The sequence below is a fragment of the Nyctibius grandis genome, chromosome 12 (genome assembly GCF_013368605.1).
Source record: "Nyctibius grandis isolate bNycGra1 chromosome 12, bNycGra1.pri, whole genome shotgun sequence".
Lineage (NCBI taxonomy): Eukaryota > Metazoa > Chordata > Aves > Nyctibiiformes > Nyctibiidae > Nyctibius > Nyctibius grandis.
Window position 1 is genome coordinate 632514 of NC_090669.1, and position 18406 is coordinate 650919.

The 18406-nt window shown below is 52.8% G+C and overlaps 1 protein-coding gene across 1 annotated transcript in view; it reads right to left on the minus strand.

Annotated features, from left to right (window-relative positions):
- The window catches only part of LOC137669473 (hydrocephalus-inducing protein homolog), a 65074-nt gene that overhangs the window by 16451 nt on the left and 30217 nt on the right, over positions 1-18406 (minus strand). The window contains 24 exon segments of the mRNA XM_068411574.1: positions 1020-1238; positions 1570-1712; positions 2566-2826; positions 3405-3510; positions 4088-4280; positions 5250-5401; positions 6031-6266; positions 8044-8248; positions 9288-9402; positions 9711-9949; positions 10522-10690; positions 11172-11271; positions 11797-11896; positions 12121-12319; positions 12764-12936; positions 13041-13200; positions 14567-14695; positions 14945-15127; positions 15308-15510; positions 15939-16151; positions 16639-16862; positions 17270-17343; positions 17463-17625; positions 18159-18327. Of these exon segments, the coding sequence (XP_068267675.1) occupies positions 1020-1238; positions 1570-1712; positions 2566-2826; positions 3405-3510; positions 4088-4280; positions 5250-5401; positions 6031-6266; positions 8044-8248; positions 9288-9402; positions 9711-9949; positions 10522-10690; positions 11172-11271; positions 11797-11896; positions 12121-12319; positions 12764-12936; positions 13041-13200; positions 14567-14695; positions 14945-15127; positions 15308-15510; positions 15939-16151; positions 16639-16862; positions 17270-17343; positions 17463-17625; positions 18159-18327 (4128 nt within the window).

Here is an 18406-nt window from a genome sequence, read left to right on the forward strand (position 1 = left end):
CCTGGAAAGATGACCAAATTTGACCCTTCTGCTATAGTATCTGTTCCTACCTCCTGATCGATCACCACCACGACTGCTAATACACCCATTGGGACCATGGCCGGCTATCAGTCCCTGTAGAGTGCCTGACCTTTTTCCCAGCCCCCTATAAACCCAGCAGGCCTCTCACTCAGGATTATGTTCCCCTCCTGGAGCTCTGAAGATGGAGAACCCCAAGAATGAACAAACCTAGAAAACACCTTTTCCTTCTTGTCTTAGGAGAAGGTGTTTTCCAGGTACCACGTGTGGGGCAACAGCCACACTGGTGGGGGCTTGGGATGGGAATGAACTCACTAGGAAAGTCCCTGAAGAAGTTTGGTTTACAGGTCTTATAACGGCTCAGAAACTAGGGAAGAGCTATCACCCAAGGTCAGTGTGTTTGGCAATAATGACAGTACAAGCCAGAGTTTCTGGAGATGGTACTTCTCCGGACTCCTGCGTGACTGCCATACAGTACCTGGGCTGCTCCATCATGAGATACCCCACACGATATAGAGACTGCAACCAAAATCTCTGGTTTCAGTGTAGGCAGAGCTCAGAGCTCACCCACAACGTGCTGGTGGGCTAGCCAGCATTCACAGAAGAGCACTAGCGTTGCTCTCCACTTCAAAACAAGAGACAGAGACCAGTGGATTTAACTCCCTGTTGGTGAAAAGGCACCGAATCAGATGAAGAGATTTTAACACCGTAAAATGCGTTATCATAAAACGTGACCTCCCATTCACCACAGGCTGCAACACCTCAGCTTTTATCAGAGACTGATAGTTTGCATGTGGCTAAATGTCTCTTGTCAAAAAGATTTCCCCGTCTCGTGTGAGCGTATCAGGTCACCCTGCATCCACCCCTCCCCTAAAACGCATTTAGTGTTTAGTCTAAGTGTCAGGAGGAAGCAGGAGCTCCTTAGCCCGTAGAGATGGTGGTCTGCTGCCGTCAGCAGTTCTTTTCGTAGAAGCTCAGTTAGCTTTTGCTGTTGTGCTTACCTTCTGCTTGAGAGGCCACGGGGCCGCCGGGCCCCTCGTGACATCCACCCACTTGATGGTGTGCAGGTTGTCATGCCAGTCAGGAACATGCTCTGGTGGCTTCTGGAAGGTGATCCTGACCTCCCTACACTTCACAGGGTGCCTTTTGAAGGCGACTGCCACGTCCGATTTCAAGGTCACTGTGATGTTCTTAGCATAGCCAGCGTGGAGACGTCCCACCTAGGGAGAACCAGAGAGTCAAGACCAAACTGGAAACACTGGTAAGGGCAGGGCTGACAGCAAAGGGATTGATGTGGGGAGCAGCTGCGCCAGGAATCTGCGTCTCACTGTGTATTTATCTGAGGTTTGACAAAGAAAAGTACAAATACCACCTGCTATAACACAGAGCCTTTTTGGGGCTCACAGCCCTGCCCCAGCACAGCCAGGGACTGCATCGCCTACGTGGCACTGGAATGGGCTCCCTCCAGTACGTGGTGACTCCCTGGCAGTTCCTGGGAACCCCCCGGGCAGGGCTCAAGCAGCGGGGAAAGGCAGAGCCATCCAAGCTCACCTGGGGGGAGAAGTGAAACGGGGCGTCTGCCAGCCACTCAAACCGCATCACGTCCGCCTCGCTGCGGTTGGTGATCGTGAAGCTCTTGCTGTAGGTTGTCCCAATGCGACAGTCCCCAAATGGGATGTGATCCACTCTGGCAGCTGTTAAGAATGAGAGGAAGGGATCTCAGCGTGCGGCGAGGTCCATCCGCACAGGCTTGGTTATACAGAGCACACAAATGATCATACATGATCTTCATAGCACACCCCAGGCTGACACACCTCCTTTTAGAGATACTCAGCTGAACACTGGTATCGCTACACCCTCCTTTCAGGTGGTTGTAGAGAGCGAGAAGGTCTCCCCTCAGCCTCCTTTTCTCCAGGCTAAACACCCCCAGGTCCCTCAGCTGCTCCTCACCACACTTGTGCTCCAGACCCTTCACCACCTTCGTTGCCCTTCTCTGGACTCGCTCCAGCACCTCAAGGTCTTTCTTGTAGTGAGGCGCCCAAAACTGAGGGTGCTAGTCTCTTCTCCCAGGTAACAAGTGATAGGATGAGAGGAAACGGCCTCAAGTTGTGCCAGGGGAGGTTTAGGTTGGAGATCAGGGACAATTTCTTCACGGAAAGGATTGTCAAGCACTGGAACAGGCTGCCCAGGGGCAGTGGTGGAGTCCACTTTAAATCCCTGGAGGGATTTAAAAGCCGTGTAGATGTGGTGCTGAGGGACATGGGTTAGTGGTGGGCTTGGTAGTGTTAGGTTCATGGTTGGACTCGATGATCTTAAAGGTCTTTTCCAACCAAAATGATTCTGTGATTCTATCTCTCACCCTTCCCTGCTAGCTTCCTCCCTGACAGAGGATCTTCCCTTGTGTTCTCGAGTGTGGCTGCTCTGAAGGCTACAAAAGGCAATAGGAGCTGCCTGCTAGGCCTGGACCACACCTGCACTAGCACAGGGTGAGCAGAAATGTGTATTTTCCTATTCCTTTCTCCATCTCGGCAGCCTCTCCTCTCTTACCCTCAATTATGTCTTCCTCCGTATTGCCCTCAGTGTCCTCCTCCGTGCTGTCTGCCACTAGCCAATGGATGTAATCTAGCGTGAAGTCATCCTCGTAGCCTTCACCCACCAGCTGAATGTTGGTCTCTTCACAGGGGTTGTCCACCACTGACAGGTGGATCTTCCCTTCCACACGCTGGGCCAGGGTGGGTTTGAAAAGGACATCAAACTCTGCTAATTCCCCGTGACGCAGCACCAGGGAAGCGGTGTGGGGCTTCCTCCCTGCACAGCAACGGAAGTCAGAGACAAGTGTTACAGCCAGACAGAGGAAATATTTCCATGGGGTATAAGAGGAATAAGGGGTTGAAAGCCAGCTGTCTCTAAGCACAGGTCCTCCCACCAATGACTCCAAGGCCCTCCTCCTATGTTCACAAGACCATGACACCACCATGCATAGCACTGCTTAAGTGTCTTCACCTCAGGTTAACACCCAGCTCTCACTCAAACCGCATCCAGCCAGCTTCTGCCATACGTAAAGCTCAAAGAGTGGTCTGGGCTTTTGTTGGCTGGCTGTGGGCTCAAGGGCTGCCTCTGTTCAGGCTGATAACTCCCCACGTGCAGCAAAGACCTCAGATGGTCCATTCAAGTGGTGACAGACCCCCACAACTCAACCCACCACGTCCAGAACAGAAAAACTTCTTACAACTTGCTAGGAGGAAACCCTGCAAAGAGTCCACGTGCAAAACTAGGGTACAGAGAGCCCCAGGAAAGGAACCTCTTGGCTGCTGCTTGGCCAAGCCAAGAGCAGGGCACCCATTTTCCCCCTCTGAATGACCACACTTCATGGTTAATGAATTTACCTTCTCCAGAAGAGTCTTCCTTCATGCCCTCAGCTTGGTAGAAGCACCGTGTCGTGGGCCTGGCTTTCAAGAAAACTCCCCCTTCATCCAACAGGTCTATCGTGAACTGAGAAAAGGAAACAGAGCACGACCACACTGGTGTGGGCACAGGATGGCACATGGATCGACACCGTACCGCTGCTGGTCCAGCACGGGGAACCCAGCATGCCTCCCCGCTTCAAACGCAGCTTTTAGCACAAGGTTTAAGTAAAATCAGGCAGAAAAAAAAGTGTTGAGAGGCACTGGGAGGTAATTAGAACATAAGCAAACAGGACAGAAAGTACTAAAGGTAATGAGCAGGATGTAATTAAACTACAACTGAGTTTAATTACAGTGTAGTGAAATGTGACCAAATACAATCTAGTGTAACCAGGACACACCACACATTCCTACGTAAGAACCAAAATGTGAGAAGAGGGACAGAGGGAAAGAGGGACGCCAACTTTCTTGTGTTGTGTTGAACTGAAAAGGATAGACTGGTCAGAAAACCACGTTTCCCAGAGGAACACTCTTCCTGGGAAGCACAAGTCAATCACTCGCTTAAAAATAATTTCTGAGACCTGTTCCCAGGTGTACCCTGTTTTTCTGGGACCTTTCCTCCATGGGACACCCCCAGATGCTGCATTCCCTGAGCAGGTTCTCACCTGGACAGGCACAACGCCACTGTTTTCAAAGACCAGAGGGCGCTTTTCCGACTCCCCCAGCAACAGCCTCCTGAAGACAAGCAGAGGGTTCCCTCTCCTATTGCGAGGGACCGGACGCAACACCGTCACCCGAGGCAGATTCCCGTCTCCGCTGATACTGAAGGTCAAGCTCCGTGCTCTGGCTGCTGCGGGGCTGCAGGAGAGGCAGAGGAGAAAGCGTTACGGCTGGCACTAACCCCCTGCCCACTGGGCAAGCGACCAAGCGAGTGCCACCCGCTGCATTTTCCCTGGCTGGTGCTCCTGTGCCCCATGACACAGCTCCCTCTCTCCTCCCCAGGCAGATCAGGGCCATGCACAGAAGGTCAAGGAATCTGCTCTGAAGAGCCAGAGCCTTCCAGAATTACAGCTAAAAATCATTTCGCTTCATCGAATCATGCAGTACAGCAGGTAAATAATGAGGCAACAGATGAGACACGGCAAATCCGCTGGCTGCGGTGGTAGGAGACATGCAAAAAGCCCAAGCACAGCATGGAAACAGTATACAAGCAAGAAGGGAGAAGTAAATAAATAACATCGTCACTGAAGATTATTCCCCGGGACACTAAACCAGGAATTGCTTATTAGGGCCGAGAGCTGACTTATCTTGTCCCAGTCCAGCGACTAAAGGGTTGGGGAAGAGCAGGTCAGAGCCCCACTACAAACCCAGGTCCTGGGACAGAGGAGCTGGCTCCTCTTTTACAAGGGATCCAATCGCTCCTTAACATCAAATATCCTAATATACCCCAGGTAATCCCGTAGGATCATCTCATTTTAATGTAAACAAGGAGGAAATAATGCCCGCTGCCTTGCTGGCACAGGAACCGCTTCATCTAATCCTTTGTGCTCAGCTCTTGCACATCTCCATTTCCTTCTGATTCAATCACTTCCAGTTGGCTACCCAAGAGGACACTGTCCTCATCGTTACTCGTACAGGCTAAACTACAACTCTTAACTTTTCTGCTCTGCTCTATCTAGTAGTTACTGCTTCCTGTCCTATCTAACGCTAAGTACCCTACCTAGGGCTGCTAAGAGTTAGGGTTAGCGAGAGGGCTACATGCTCTGAGAGGAGAGGCAGCTATCAGAAAGGTCCCCCCCCACCCCAAGACTTCCCAGGGTGAGTTACCTTGTCTGGGCATCAAGGGAAGCCTCAAAAGCGCACTGGTAGCTCTGCATCATTTGTGGAGCGAAGGTCACCGTAGCAAAGGCGTGCGAGTGGCTGGGCAGGCACATCCGATCAGGCTCCACCTCGAAAACGTCACCAACACAGCTTTGAAGCTTGGAGGAACCCAGAGAGCGGTGTTAGGACAAAACATCCTTCAACGTGATGCAGTCTTATTCATATATGCATCATGGGCAACAGCCCCAGACAGCGTGTTTTCCTTCCTGCTTCCCTGGACAGGCTCCTTCCGTCTCAGAGGGTGACTCCAAAGAGGTGCTCACCTTGCACAGGGAGCTGCCATAAAGCCCAGGAGTGCAAAAGCTTGCTTTGAGCTCTGGGCAGCCACCCCAGCACACACGGGAGGTGGGGACTGCATGGAAAACTCTGCAAATAACCTATAATTGGCCTTTAAAGAGAAGGAAAAGGCCAGGGAGCCTGAGGAACTGCTCTGCTTTGAGCCCTGGCCCATCAGTTCAGTAGACAAGCCCCCTCTGAAGTGAGCTTCCAAGAGATATTCAGAAGGGTTCAGGTCTCCCACCAAAGACCCAGAGGGGTGAGCCAAGACCTTGCTCGAGACATGCTGAATTCAACCCAACTGTCACCCCGGCATTGCTGCTCTGCCCCGTAGTCTGACCCGCACTGAGCTGGACTAGTCTGAGCAAGAGGGTGTAATGAATCCGGAGAACAAGGCAGGCTACCACAAAGCCTTTAAAGAGCAACACTCCCCATGGCCTCTTGTTCTTACCTGATCAACAACGGGTTTGATGGCGAGGACCACGTCACAGGGGACTTTGCCCACGTTGCGGATCTTGAAGCGAGCTGTGGCCCGGTGCTCAACCACAACATTGGTGAAGATGAACTTGTTCTCATCTGTGATGAACACGCCCTTGTCTTGCACTATCTGTAGGATCCGGTCGAGGTTGGTGCTGCTGCAGATTCCATGCTCCTCAAAGATGGACTCTACGTCGTCAACCACAAACGCTGTGAGCAGACAAGAGGGAGGGCTGAGGATGGAGAAGCCTTCCTGCTGAATGTTGCTGGACCCCACTGGCCTCTCAGAAGGCTTGATAAGCCCTTTCTGCCCATGTCACTGCAAAACTCAACCTGGGTGGTGGAGTTGGCTGTGAGGATGGACCTCAGTCACCCTCAGCCTTACAGGGTACTGCTTTCCTTTTATCCTTCCATGCATCCCTCCCAGCCTCTCCCCACCGGTGAACTTGAGAAGGACCGGAACCTCTGAGGATTTTGACATGGGACATTAGGGTGAGGGTGCCCCTCTGTGTCGCATTAAAAGGGAGTTTGGCAGAAGATAAACCCCCTTGCTTTCTAACTCTCCTCACCGAAGTGGGAGGTTAGGTGCGGCTAGGTTTAAATTCTGAGTGATGTCCAATTTTCTGTTATCAGTCCAGTCGCGTTTAATGTGTATATTAAACTACCATGGGTCTGGATACACTGATAGCAGTCTGCACTGCCAGTCCCATTGTGCTCATGAACTAGCACGGCCGCGTAGGGTTCGGTCGCGTTCAGTGAGAAACTTTGACAACTGGCTACTTAAACAGTGCAGTTTTATTAGCAACAGATATACAGGTTTTTGGATTGCCCGTCATAGTGGCTGTCTGCAAGAAAGCACGTGCAAATATATTGTCAAGAATAACACGCGTGAAAAGATTACAATAATACAGCCTGGCTACAAATGTTAGGGAGTAACTCTTTAAAGAGATTTCTAAGATTCCCGAGAAAAGCGCTTAGCATAAATCTCACCCAAGGCGTCCCAAGGCGGGGGGAGCGAGGCTCAGCCCGTCGGCCGATCCCGGCAGTCAGAGGCAGTCTGAGATGGAGTTTCCCTTGACTTGCTCACAGTGATGTCTTCTTTTCTCCCCTCCAAAGAATTCCCCGTTTGTCTGGCTATTTTATATCCTTTCTGCCTTCAAGGTGGAGTTTGAGTGACTATAGTCATACATACTTTCATTATGATTGGTGTAAATTTCTCTCGCTTCACATTTAAAGGTATAGTCTACAAGAAATCGAGGGCGCAGACTCAGGGAGGAGTGGTCGCACCTCGGAGGCGGGTAGCCTTCGGGATGGAGGTGTGTTTTGGTATTAAAATGAGGTTAAAAGGAGCAAAGTTCGCGAAAGGATAATACCTTGGCAAGGTCTCGGAGAACTGTTGGCTCAGGGGGCCAAACGGACTGCTTATCACCTCTAGAGGAACATCTTCTTCCCATTTCATCACGGAGCAAGGCCACGGAGTCGCCACTCCGTTCCATCCTCTGTGATTTGTTGCAGGGAGTTGCTGTGTTAGTGGATTCCGTGCATGCCTGCTGCAGCCGTGGCCCATCCTCAGAGCTCCTTGATTTTATACTTGGTGAACAATGCTACGCTTTTTCATATAAACCTCGGTTTTCAGATGCAAATCTTAATTTTATTAATAATTCCACATATTCCACCCCGTGACTAAAGTCACTCAAATTTCACTACGTTTGGGGTTAATCTGGAGTGTCACGTGTGCTCCTATGGTGAGAGTTGTCAAGTACAAGCAAATCTCGGGGAGCTAGCAAGCGTGTTAACCTTTTCATCATAAGCCAAAGTTTAACATATAAAGCAAGTGTGAAAACAAAGCACAAAATAGTGAGTATTAACAGAATAACAACAGGATGCAACATTCTGTTAAATATTTTATTAATTCCACACTCTGTCCCAGCAGTAAGTCTGAGCGCTGATCAGCAGCAGGTCTGGCCACGGGAACCTGCGGACGTACCTGGGAGGCAGGACTTGGCAAACAGGGTATAGGGGATGCCGCAGGGATTGTCCTTGGTGTCTCTGTTGCTGATATCGATGAACAGATGCTCCTCGCATGTCCCCAGTGGCTCTGCATAGCATCTCACAAAGATAACCTGCTGGTCCCCAGGAGCGATGGAGCCAAAGCCAGGGTACACCGTGAACATGCCTGCAGTGACGTAAGCCTGCAGAAAGAGTCCCAGGAGAGGCTGATGTCTAACAGCTTTACCTTGAGCATCCCCAGCAAGGAGTATGCCACTCCTTGACCTCCAGCCAGGCCCCAGCCCCTAGTCCCAGGGCAGGAAGGGACGACTCCATGGCCCAGAGGCAGCCCCAGGATGGCACAAAAAAAAAAACAGGAGAAGCTGCAGGCCTGACCCAAGTAGAGAAAGGAGCTTGGGTGTAAAAGTTGAAGGTGGTAGCTGGGATCCTTCAACCTCCCAGGGTAAAACAGAAGAGCAGAATAACGGTGAGACGTGATGGGAGAGAAGAGAGGGGATGGGAAAGAAGAAAAAGCAAGGTCATCTCATATCAACGGACTGGGAGTTCGAACAGGGACATTCTGTGTCTGGGGCATTCACAGATCTAGTTGGCTAGCAGCTGCCAAACACAGGACCTGCTCCCTTCTCTTGACCCCACAGCTCCATGTCTGAGCTAGAGCACGGGACTGTCAGGGGAACTGAGCAGCTCCTGCCTCTGCTTGTGGCTGGGAGATGATCACAGACTGGTCTGGGTTGGAAGGGACCTTAAAGCCCATCTAGTTCCAAACTGCCACGGGCAGGGACACCTTCCACCAGACCAGGTTGCTCCAAGCCCCATCCAACCTGGCCTTGAACACTGCCAGGGAGGGGGCAGACACAGCTTCTCTGGGCAACCTGGGCCAGGGTCTCACCACCCTCACACCAAAGAATTTCTTCCTAATATCTCATCTCAATCTCCCCTCTTTCAGTTTAAAACCGTTCCCCCTCGTCCTGTCACTCCATGCCCTTGTCAAAAGTCCCTCTCCAGCTTTCCTGTAGCCCCTTCAGGTACTGGAAGGTGCTAGAAGGTCTCCCCGCAGCCTTCTCTTCTCCAGGCTGAACAGCCCCAACTCTCTCAGCCTGCCTCCAGAGCAGAGGTGCTATCCCACAGCACATCCCACAGCAATGAGCCCCTAGCTTGGGCACAGCAGCCTCCTCCCACACCACCTGCATGCGCACGTGCTGGGGAGCAGGAGCCACCCACCAGCATGAAGGGGCTTGTGTCCTTTGTCAGCGAGCCCTTGCTTTGCCTGGGTGACGAAGCCATTTCGTCAAAGCTTTCACTCTCGTGGGACTGGGTGGATTTCCTTTGCTGTGACCTGAGAGGAGAAAGCAGAAAACATCCATCATGCTGAGCTCCCCTTGCCTTTCTCCAAGGCCAAAGCTGGCCTTCCTCCCTCCTGCTCCCCAAGGGCTGCCTGCACCTCCTACTGCCATAGCTTATGGCGAAATCAGCTACATCACCAGCTGTGTCCTACACGTGGGGATACTGAGGCATTTTTCTGCTCCCTGCTCACAAGCCAGTGATGCAGATGGACAAGAATGCCGGTGTCCTGACTGCCTGTCACCCACCAGCCATGCTGCGGTGCCTCCTCAGGCAGGAAGGGTAGTGCAGGTCTTCTCTCACCTTTCCCTTGGCCATACAGGTGCATCCTCGTCTGCTTTGTAGATGAGGAAATCAAAGTCGAGGATGCCTTTGTTCTCCAGCAGGAAGGTGCAGGTTCTCCAGGTGCCCTTTGCCATGGCGCCAAAGTCGATGAACGAGGCAGGGTTAATGCTGTACTTGCTGAACACGGCTTTCGCTGCCACCCTCACCGGGATGACGGCAACGGTCTCGCCTCCTTTGCCGGTGCTGGGCTCAGTCACCTGGAACCGGAGGAGGGGTTGGTAAACGCAGCAGAGGCCAGCCTCTATCTCTGTCCCCGACCCCATCAGCTCACCCTCCCTGTTTAAACGCCTCTTCCAGAGCCAGATTTTCATAGAACCATAGAATCATTTTGGTTGGGAAGGACCTTTAAGATCGTTGAGCCCAACCCTTAACCCAGCACTGCCAAGGCCACCACTAACCCATGTCCCTCAGCACTGCATCTACATGGCTTTTAAATCCCTCCAGGGATAGGGACTCCACCACTGCCCTGGGCAGCCTGTTCCAGTGCCTGATAACCCTCTCAGTGAAGAAATTGTCCCTGATCTCCAATCTAAACCTCCCCTGGCACAACTTGAGGCCGTTTCCTCTCGTCCTGTCACTCGTTACCTGGGAGAAGAGACCGACCCCCACCCCGCTACACCCTCCTTTCAGGTACTTGTAGACAGCAATAAGCTCCATTTAGGAACCACCACAAGATTCCCCAGCTAAAGCCTTCCTTCCAGAAGACATGTGTCCCACTAACACTCCCAAGAACGTGTCCTGCTAACACCGCCCGGCCCAGGCAGCTCACCTGGCACTGCAGGATGGGTTTGTCCTCAATATTCATTTCCGTCTTGGGGTGGAAGAACAGCTGGACCCGCACGGGGCACTCAGAGGCAGACAGCACGCCCTTCTGCGGCTGGATAGTGAAATGGGATGCCAAGTCGGGTATATTGGTATCTGCCGCTTCCAGCTTGAAACTGGGGAGAAAGGGAAGGAACGAAGATCTCTGCAGTTAGAAGTACAGGTGCCACCAGCACAGCCAGGACGTTGCATAGGACCATAAAAAACACAGAAGGAAAGAGTCCAGCTCTGCTTGTTGAATCCCAGATCTCGACAGACTGCAGATAACCAAGAGTGCTGTCAGCTAACTGCAATACTGATTGTCTTACTCCTTCCTTTGAAGAGTCTCGTAATGAGACGTGAGCTGACCCTCAAAGGAAGGAAATGAATCCCAGCAGAAGGGCTTAAATTTCAGGCTCTCTCCTTCTAGTTCCTGTGAAGAACTGCTGGTGTGTGGCTGGATTCTCTTTAAATCCTTGAGGTCAGAGAGCCCAGATTCTGTATTTACCCAGCTCACGAGGTAGCCAGCATGGGAACAGGTTCTAGCCACGGCCAGGAGAACGCAGGCCCGGGCAGGGGGTGGCATCGCGCATGCACAGCCCAGGCAGCTGGACCCACCTGTACGCAGTCTCGAACTTCCCTCCGTTCTTCAGCGTCAGCACTTGCTTCGCGTCATCCAGCACCTTACAGAACCCAAAATTCACGGTGCCGCCCGTACCTGCAGAAAACCCGCAGGGCCAGGTAAGAGATGGTGAATATTTGTGAGCTGCTGCAGACTACACCAAGTGACAAGACGCATATTTGGAGTTCTCAGGCAGCGCAAAACCCTCCTCAGCAAGTTTCCCTTATTGGAAGTCTTCTCTAGCAACTTTGCTGCCCTTTCCCTTAGAGAATACCTGCAGGGTTCAGCAACTACGGAGCTCAGTTTCCATCTCCCTGCTTCCAAACACAGAACTAACAACTCTACGCACCGTGCTGCGCCTCCAGGAGTTGCCAACTGCTTGTTCACATCGCTGTCATTTCAAAGCCCCCAAATTAATTGCATGCTTCAAAGTTGGGAGGTGAGACCCACGGGTGGCTGTGCCCTGACTGTGCTTCACTCCTCACAGCTTGCAGGATACGTGTGTTACATATCCGTGCCACGCTTGCATCCCATCCCACCCCATCCCATCCGCTTTGGTTGCCCACCTGCCAAGGCAACACAATGCACCCAGGCTACTTCGTTTTGGGGGCATCCACTGACCTTTACAAATGTTGATGCTCAGAGCATCATCGTAGGCTTCTGCAAAGATTTGTATCTTTTCAACCTGAACAATTCCCAGGGCATTTTCTGCATCTGAAACCTGAGGTGGCAAGAAACAAACATTGCTCAGACCATTCTCCTCAATTCTTTTGGTAGACAACTTAGGAGTCCTTGTCTCTGACCATCTCCATACCCCTCCGCTGGACTCTCTCCAGTAGCTCCTTGTCTGTCTTGAACTGGGGGGCCCAGAACTGCACACCGTTACTCCAGGTGTGGCCTCACCAGGGCAGTGTAGAGGGGCAGGAGAACCTCCCTCGATCTTACCTCTAGTTGGATCGTCTTCTCAATGTTGACAGCCTTCGTGGCCTTGAAATATAGATGCAGGCCAGACTTGCTGTGGGGATGAACAAAGCCCCCATCTTCCGACACGGAGAATTCCTCGCCGAGGTTTTCCAGCCCACTGAGCCGCCAGGCCATGGGCAGTGGGGTGCTGTTACACAGGACCAGGGTCCTGCTGTCCATCCTGCAGAGACACAAAGACACTCAGCACCGGTTGCTCGATGGCCATGCCAGCCTTGCAACTGAATGCAACTTGGAGCAGCCCTATCCATGTGTAAGAAACTATAGTTAAATGTTTTCTCTGTGAGAGCCTGAGAGGTGAGGTCCTTGGGGGAGAGCTTGGTTAGAAGGGTATCCAACAGAAGGGAGATAAGGAGGAGCAACTGGATTGCTCTCTGGACCAGCAGACAAGATATAAATCCACCGGGATGCCCATCACACGGCATTGCTGGGGGCCTACAGAGCTTGTGGCTGTCATGGGATATCCAAGCCAGCAAGGCACAGCGAGCGAGAGACTGGGAACTGCTGGGAGAAAGAGGGATGCTAGCCCAGCCTCTGATCTGAGAGGGCACACAGGCAGAGAAGCTGCAGGGGAGCTCGCCGGCGCAGCGGCCACAGGAGGACTGACCTGTGCAGAAGCACCTTGCTGAAATGCACCTGCTTGGGGCTGACCCCCAGCTCCACCTGCACCCCTTCGCAGCACAGGGAGAACACCACCGGCTCTGGGTTCTCCTGAATGCAGCACACGAGCTTGTCTTCCACAAGGCCAGCTGAAGTGGGGTACGCCCAAACGCTCAGCTCCTAACCCCGTCCCCGCGAAAAGAAACACAGAAGAGCATCCCGTGAGCAGGAGGAACGGCTCCTGGCACTTCCACCCGTGCCTGCCCTGCCCGCCTCTCTCCTACCTGCTTCTCGTTAGGTTTCAGCCTCATGCTGGGAGGGTCCAAAAGGAACGTGCCCGGTTTGAGATTGCGCTCAAAGAAGAAACGCACCTCTGCTGCCAAGGGCGTGATGTTGAGGATGGTCATCTTCTCGCAGTTGGAGGGACAGGGCAGCGCCTTGTACCTGTCCACAAAAAGGGGAAAAGGCTGCAGAGGAGACCCCGGGACCGCTGACACATCACGGAAAGCATCGTGTCCCTCCTGTGTTCCAGGAGGCTGCACTGGAAGACCAGGGTCTAACAAGCAAGCTATGAAAAAGAATCATTTTGAGGGGCACGTTGCATATTATACGTGCTCATCCTTGTGTTACTTTGATGTCTGCCCCTGGACCTGATGCCTCCATCCCAGAAGCGTGACGATGGACAGGCCACTCAAATAGTGTTTTACAAACTATCAATTCAAGGGTGCCTGGAAAAATAAAAGTACACCAGGCACATGGGTCCTTCCCCCTTCTTTGTTGGGTTTCCTTCCCTGCAGAGTAGACAGAAATGCTTTTGAAAAGAGGTTCGAAAAATAGCTTAGCTTATCTCTTTCAAAAACCCCACGAGATTGCCTTGGATTTCATGGGTCAGCTCCAAGGCTGAGGGAAGGAAATAGAAAGGATTAATTCCCAAGAGGAATGCTGAATTTAACAACCGTCCCTTCCCTCAGGTGTGGAACAGAATTTGGAGTTAAAGGGTTAAAAAAGCAAACAGAAACCCAAGACCATTCATCAGCCTGGCTGCCTGGCTAAAGATCCTCTCATGTTTTTTAAACTGTTTTGATTTAATTTCCTTGGCTTGTCAAAATACCACCAGCTCTCCAGAGCTCCCAGAAAGACAAGAACTTCATCTCTAATATGAAAAAAAAAAACAGAAACAAAACCAGCAATGTTAAAAATAGAAACATGCCAGCAGCTACAATGACAACTTCTTCAGGCAGACTTTATCCAGCGGTGGGGATCAGGAAAACGTAATTCTTAAATAAGAATTATTCCTTTGCAGGTTCCACACCGCCCCACACGCACATTGGCAGGTCACATCATAAAGTCTGATTAATGTTACAGATCAATGAATGGTTTGCAAACCCAGCAGCAGAAGAACTGCTTGCTCAGTCTACCCGTAGAGCTCAAAGCACTTTCAAAAAGCACCATAAAGGTGGCGAAGCTGAGATGTGGAGAGGGGACACCAGTTGCCCCAAGTCACCTTCAGGCTGGAAGCAGCACGTGGCTCTGGCCACCAAGGCACCCACCAGGTAGGAAGATCATCTCCATCTCTCCCCAGCTCCTCCAAGACTCACGTGCCTCTTATCTGCTCGAGTTCACATATCCGCAGCCCTTCGGCCCCATGTATCTCCCAGGTCTCTGCCTGGGCCTGCCCTGAATTGTGCCACTGGGACAGCACGGCTCCAAGCATGTCCATGAAAGCACAAGGCCCTGGAGATCCCATCCCGACATCTCACTCTGAGCAGGCAGCACATCAGGGTGCTCACTCGGGGCAGGGAGCACGTACCAGTCGTACCGGTCTCTTGGCTTCCCACACAGTAGCGGTCCGAAGTGGAACACGCCCGTGTCTATGACATACTGCTTGAAGACGATGTCGGCAGCCGCCTTGCTATTCCTGCACTGAGGAAACACCACCCTGGGGAGAGAAAATGGGGAATATGAAGAGCTGTGAGATACTCCAAGTAGACAACTGGGTCAGAAAGCCATAACCCTTACTGGTGGCTGAGGTACCAGCACTGGTTCCCAGCTCCAAGCTTGGGACAGACGCTGGGCTGCTCAGGCAGCACGCTCTGCCCAAGCCAGAAGTTCGCAGGGCTACAAGGGACAGCCCTGGCTCTGAGTTTAGTGGGAGGCAGCGTGGGAGGCTCCCACGGGCCAGCCTTACCACGGGTCCTGGCTGATGGTGGCATAGAAGCAGGTGCCCCTGCACTGCAGCTGGTACAGACGGCGCGTCCCCAGGACCTCAAAATGCAGCATCTGGTCAAACACGCCCAGCTTCGTGGAGCTGAAGTGGACCTTCAGTTCCACCTCGCCACGGGCAGGCACTATCCACCTGCAGCTGCTCAACCTGCCAATTAAAGAGGAGGCTTCAGACATCACTAACGAGCAAATGAGGCAAGGAGGAGGGTTGTGGACTTGCCATCCCATGAAGGCACTGGCAGAGGGTCCCTGCGGAGCTGGGGACGTTGGACCTTGTTTGGCAAGATGGACCTGAAGCAGAGGGATCACCTCCTCCCTCACAGCTCACCTGACAGGCCCCGCTGGGGATGGGACCCTCTCCACGCTGCTCTGGTCCACCTCAGGGGAATGTGTGGGCGCTGCCATGCCCGGCCCCCAGGGAGCTACCCTGCCCCAGCTGGAGCCCTGCTTGGGCCTCACAGATTCCCAGCTGCCTGGGGCTTTCTCCTCCCTCAACTGGCTTCTGGTTGGGGTGAGCAGCTCCTCTGATGTCTTCACACCAAGGGGAGAGAGAGAAGGGAGAGAGAGGTGAGCCCTGCCCTGAGACATCCCCATCCTGGAATGAAAGCTGTGTGTCTGTGAACAAACAGGAGAGAGAATAAATAAGTAACCAGCATCTACTGGTTTTAATATCTGCCCAGGGACTTGGTCTTCCTTACTGGACTTTGTTTGACACCTCTCCTCACCCAGGACCCTCTCTTCCAGGGAAGTTGAGGGCTTTAGGTGATTTTTTTTCTCGTCTTCCAGAACCACCCTATGTCCCATGCAGGGCTGTCTCTCTTGGACAGCCAGAAGGGACACCTGCAGACACAGGAGACCCTGTCCTGTCCTCACTGCCCTTCCACAGTGATCCTTTTCCTTCCACAGTGACCCCCCCGCCCCACCATGCTCCCATCCAGCCTGGCCCCCTGCCCTGGCACCTTCACTGCAGCCACGACGGGGTCATCCACAACACTTACTGTATCCTTCTTTTCAGCTTTCGCACTGGCATCTTCTGGCACAACAAACATGAAGTGCTTGAGGGCTTCTCCTGCTGCAGGGGCCATCCGCTGCTCTGGGTAGTGGATCACGGAGTACAAAGCGGTAGGGGGAATGGGAGGCCCTGAGGGACCCAGTCCCAGGTGATCCAGGTTCTAAAGCATAAGAGAAGACCCTGTTTATACTCCTGTTACCTTCATCCTCACACTCCTCCCTTGAAGGCACTGAGCTTCTGGTAATGTTTTTTTTTAATTTATACAGAGTACAGTGCTCTTTCTATGCCCAGTGGGGTGGGCAGGCTCCAGAGCAGTGCCAGGACCTACAGAGAAACCTCTCCGCTGAGTGACTCAGCTGAAGGAAACAATGACCACGAGCTGCCCTACGACCATTTTTAAGGATTTCCAAACTGAGAAACTCTCTGAACAGGGAGTGCTCCCTCTCTCCACCCATCTAAGGGGTGCTGAGAACCTCCCCAGCCACATGGCTGCTGCAGAGACATTGGGGAACAACATCAGTGGCCTGGACAAGGCTCTATGCCCTTGTCACCTGGTGGGACACAATGCACCGGGGCCCAGACCACGGCAGACTCAGCATCTGAGCCTCGCCATCAGCATCTCGCCAGACTCAGCATCAGGCCTTTACCTGCTCTGCCGCTGGTAGGTTGCCGCTCTCCAGGATCTTCCTAGTCCCATCTTCTACGCCCAGCACCTGCATGGCCCTCTCGACAGAGCTGTCGTCCAGTTCTCCTGCAGCCCCCTCCTTGCTGCTGGTCGAGCTTTGCCGATGCCCTGCTGTGCAGAAGCAGGTAGAAACATCAGCCTCCTGCCTACCTGTGATCCTGATCACCCTCCCCATCCCCTCACATCCTGGGAGAGGAGAGTCTGCCGAAACCAACGTCACGCCCAGGGTCTCTCCATGCCCTTCCTTTAGGGTTGGGCAGATCAGGATCCGCCCTAGATGCTGGTAAAAGGTTCCAGTTCAGATTATAGTAAATGGGGTGGCAGAAAGAGGGAAGAACGAGCATCCGGCAACAACCAAAAGCACTGGGCCAAGTCTCCTTCCATGAACTGCCAACATGGTCCTCACGGGAGCCTGGTCCTGAGTCCTGCTAAGTCGAGGACACGCAGAACTGGGCATTTTACACAGTCCCAAGGGAGAGGCTCCGTTTGGGGGCCAAGCGATTATCCAAAAGCCGGATGCTTTTCGAATATTACACCAGGAGATCTGGCTGGGCTCTGAACTCACCATAACAGCATTTACAAAGAGCACCCACCTTTGCCCTTAGAAAGCCACCAAAAGCCATCTTGGCTCGCAAGGTCATCTAGGACAGAGAGCGTGCTGCCCTGCCTAGGAAAGGGAACACCACCATCCTGATGCCAGCAGCTCCTGGGAGCAAAGGTGCTCATTTGGCAAAGCTGGGGAAAACCTCCCTGGCCTCTCACTTGTCCCTGCCCCAGACTCAGCACCTTCCTTCTCCTCCACATTCAGACTTAGAGTCCGCCTTGTTGGACTGGCTTTCATCAAAAATGGGGGAGCGAACGACCAAGCTATGGGATGAGGTGGTGTGAACCATCTCAGCAGAGTGCTTTCCTTCTTGATCTGACAGAGACTGGACATCTTCAGAGTTTGCTGAGGGGGAAGGACATGTGGAGGGGGAAGAAGAGGGTGAACGTGACCACACAATCTGCTCTTCGCCATCCCCTGCTTTGCACAACCACATGCAAAAGATGGAAAATTTCCCAAGGATGGAAATTCCCAAGGCACTGAGAAGCCCGTCCAGGCTGTCTCTGCCCTCAGGGGAATTTTGAGCTTTTGTTGCTGGGAAGGAGCAAATCTAAAACAGCTAATGATATCAGACCTGGTTCTATTGGGCTGAAGAATCATCCAAGTCCAGCTCTTTGAGGCTGAGGGACACAAAGGGCTATTCTGATTACTTCCCCAGCCCCCGGTAGGCAGATGTGAGCTGGCTTTGGCCGCGCTCAGGGCTGGCAGAGCATGCGTGTTACAAGCCACAGACTTTCACCCTGGCATTCCTCCACCAAGCTGGGGAACGGATGGCTGCATGGGCTTTCCATGGAGAACGAGGTCATGGAGACCTCAGGGTAGGTGGGCTGGACTCCCTGCTGTGTCCACTCTCAGGACAGCAGATGACAAACCCTCACCGCTGTCCTGGCCTTCTGCTTCCGCAGTCTCGGACTTTGCCCGCTCATCCTGCAGCTGTTCCTGGTGCTCATAGTAGTCCAGCACTTCTTGGGGCAGCGTCTCACCCGGGGCGCGTGGAGGCAGCAGCAAGGTGTTGTGGCGATCGTAGCCCTTCAGCATCCGCAGGATCTGTGCGCACAGGGAAGAGAAGCCATATACAGGATGTTTCTTGACCTCCGTCACATGAACCAACTCCCCAGCCAACCTA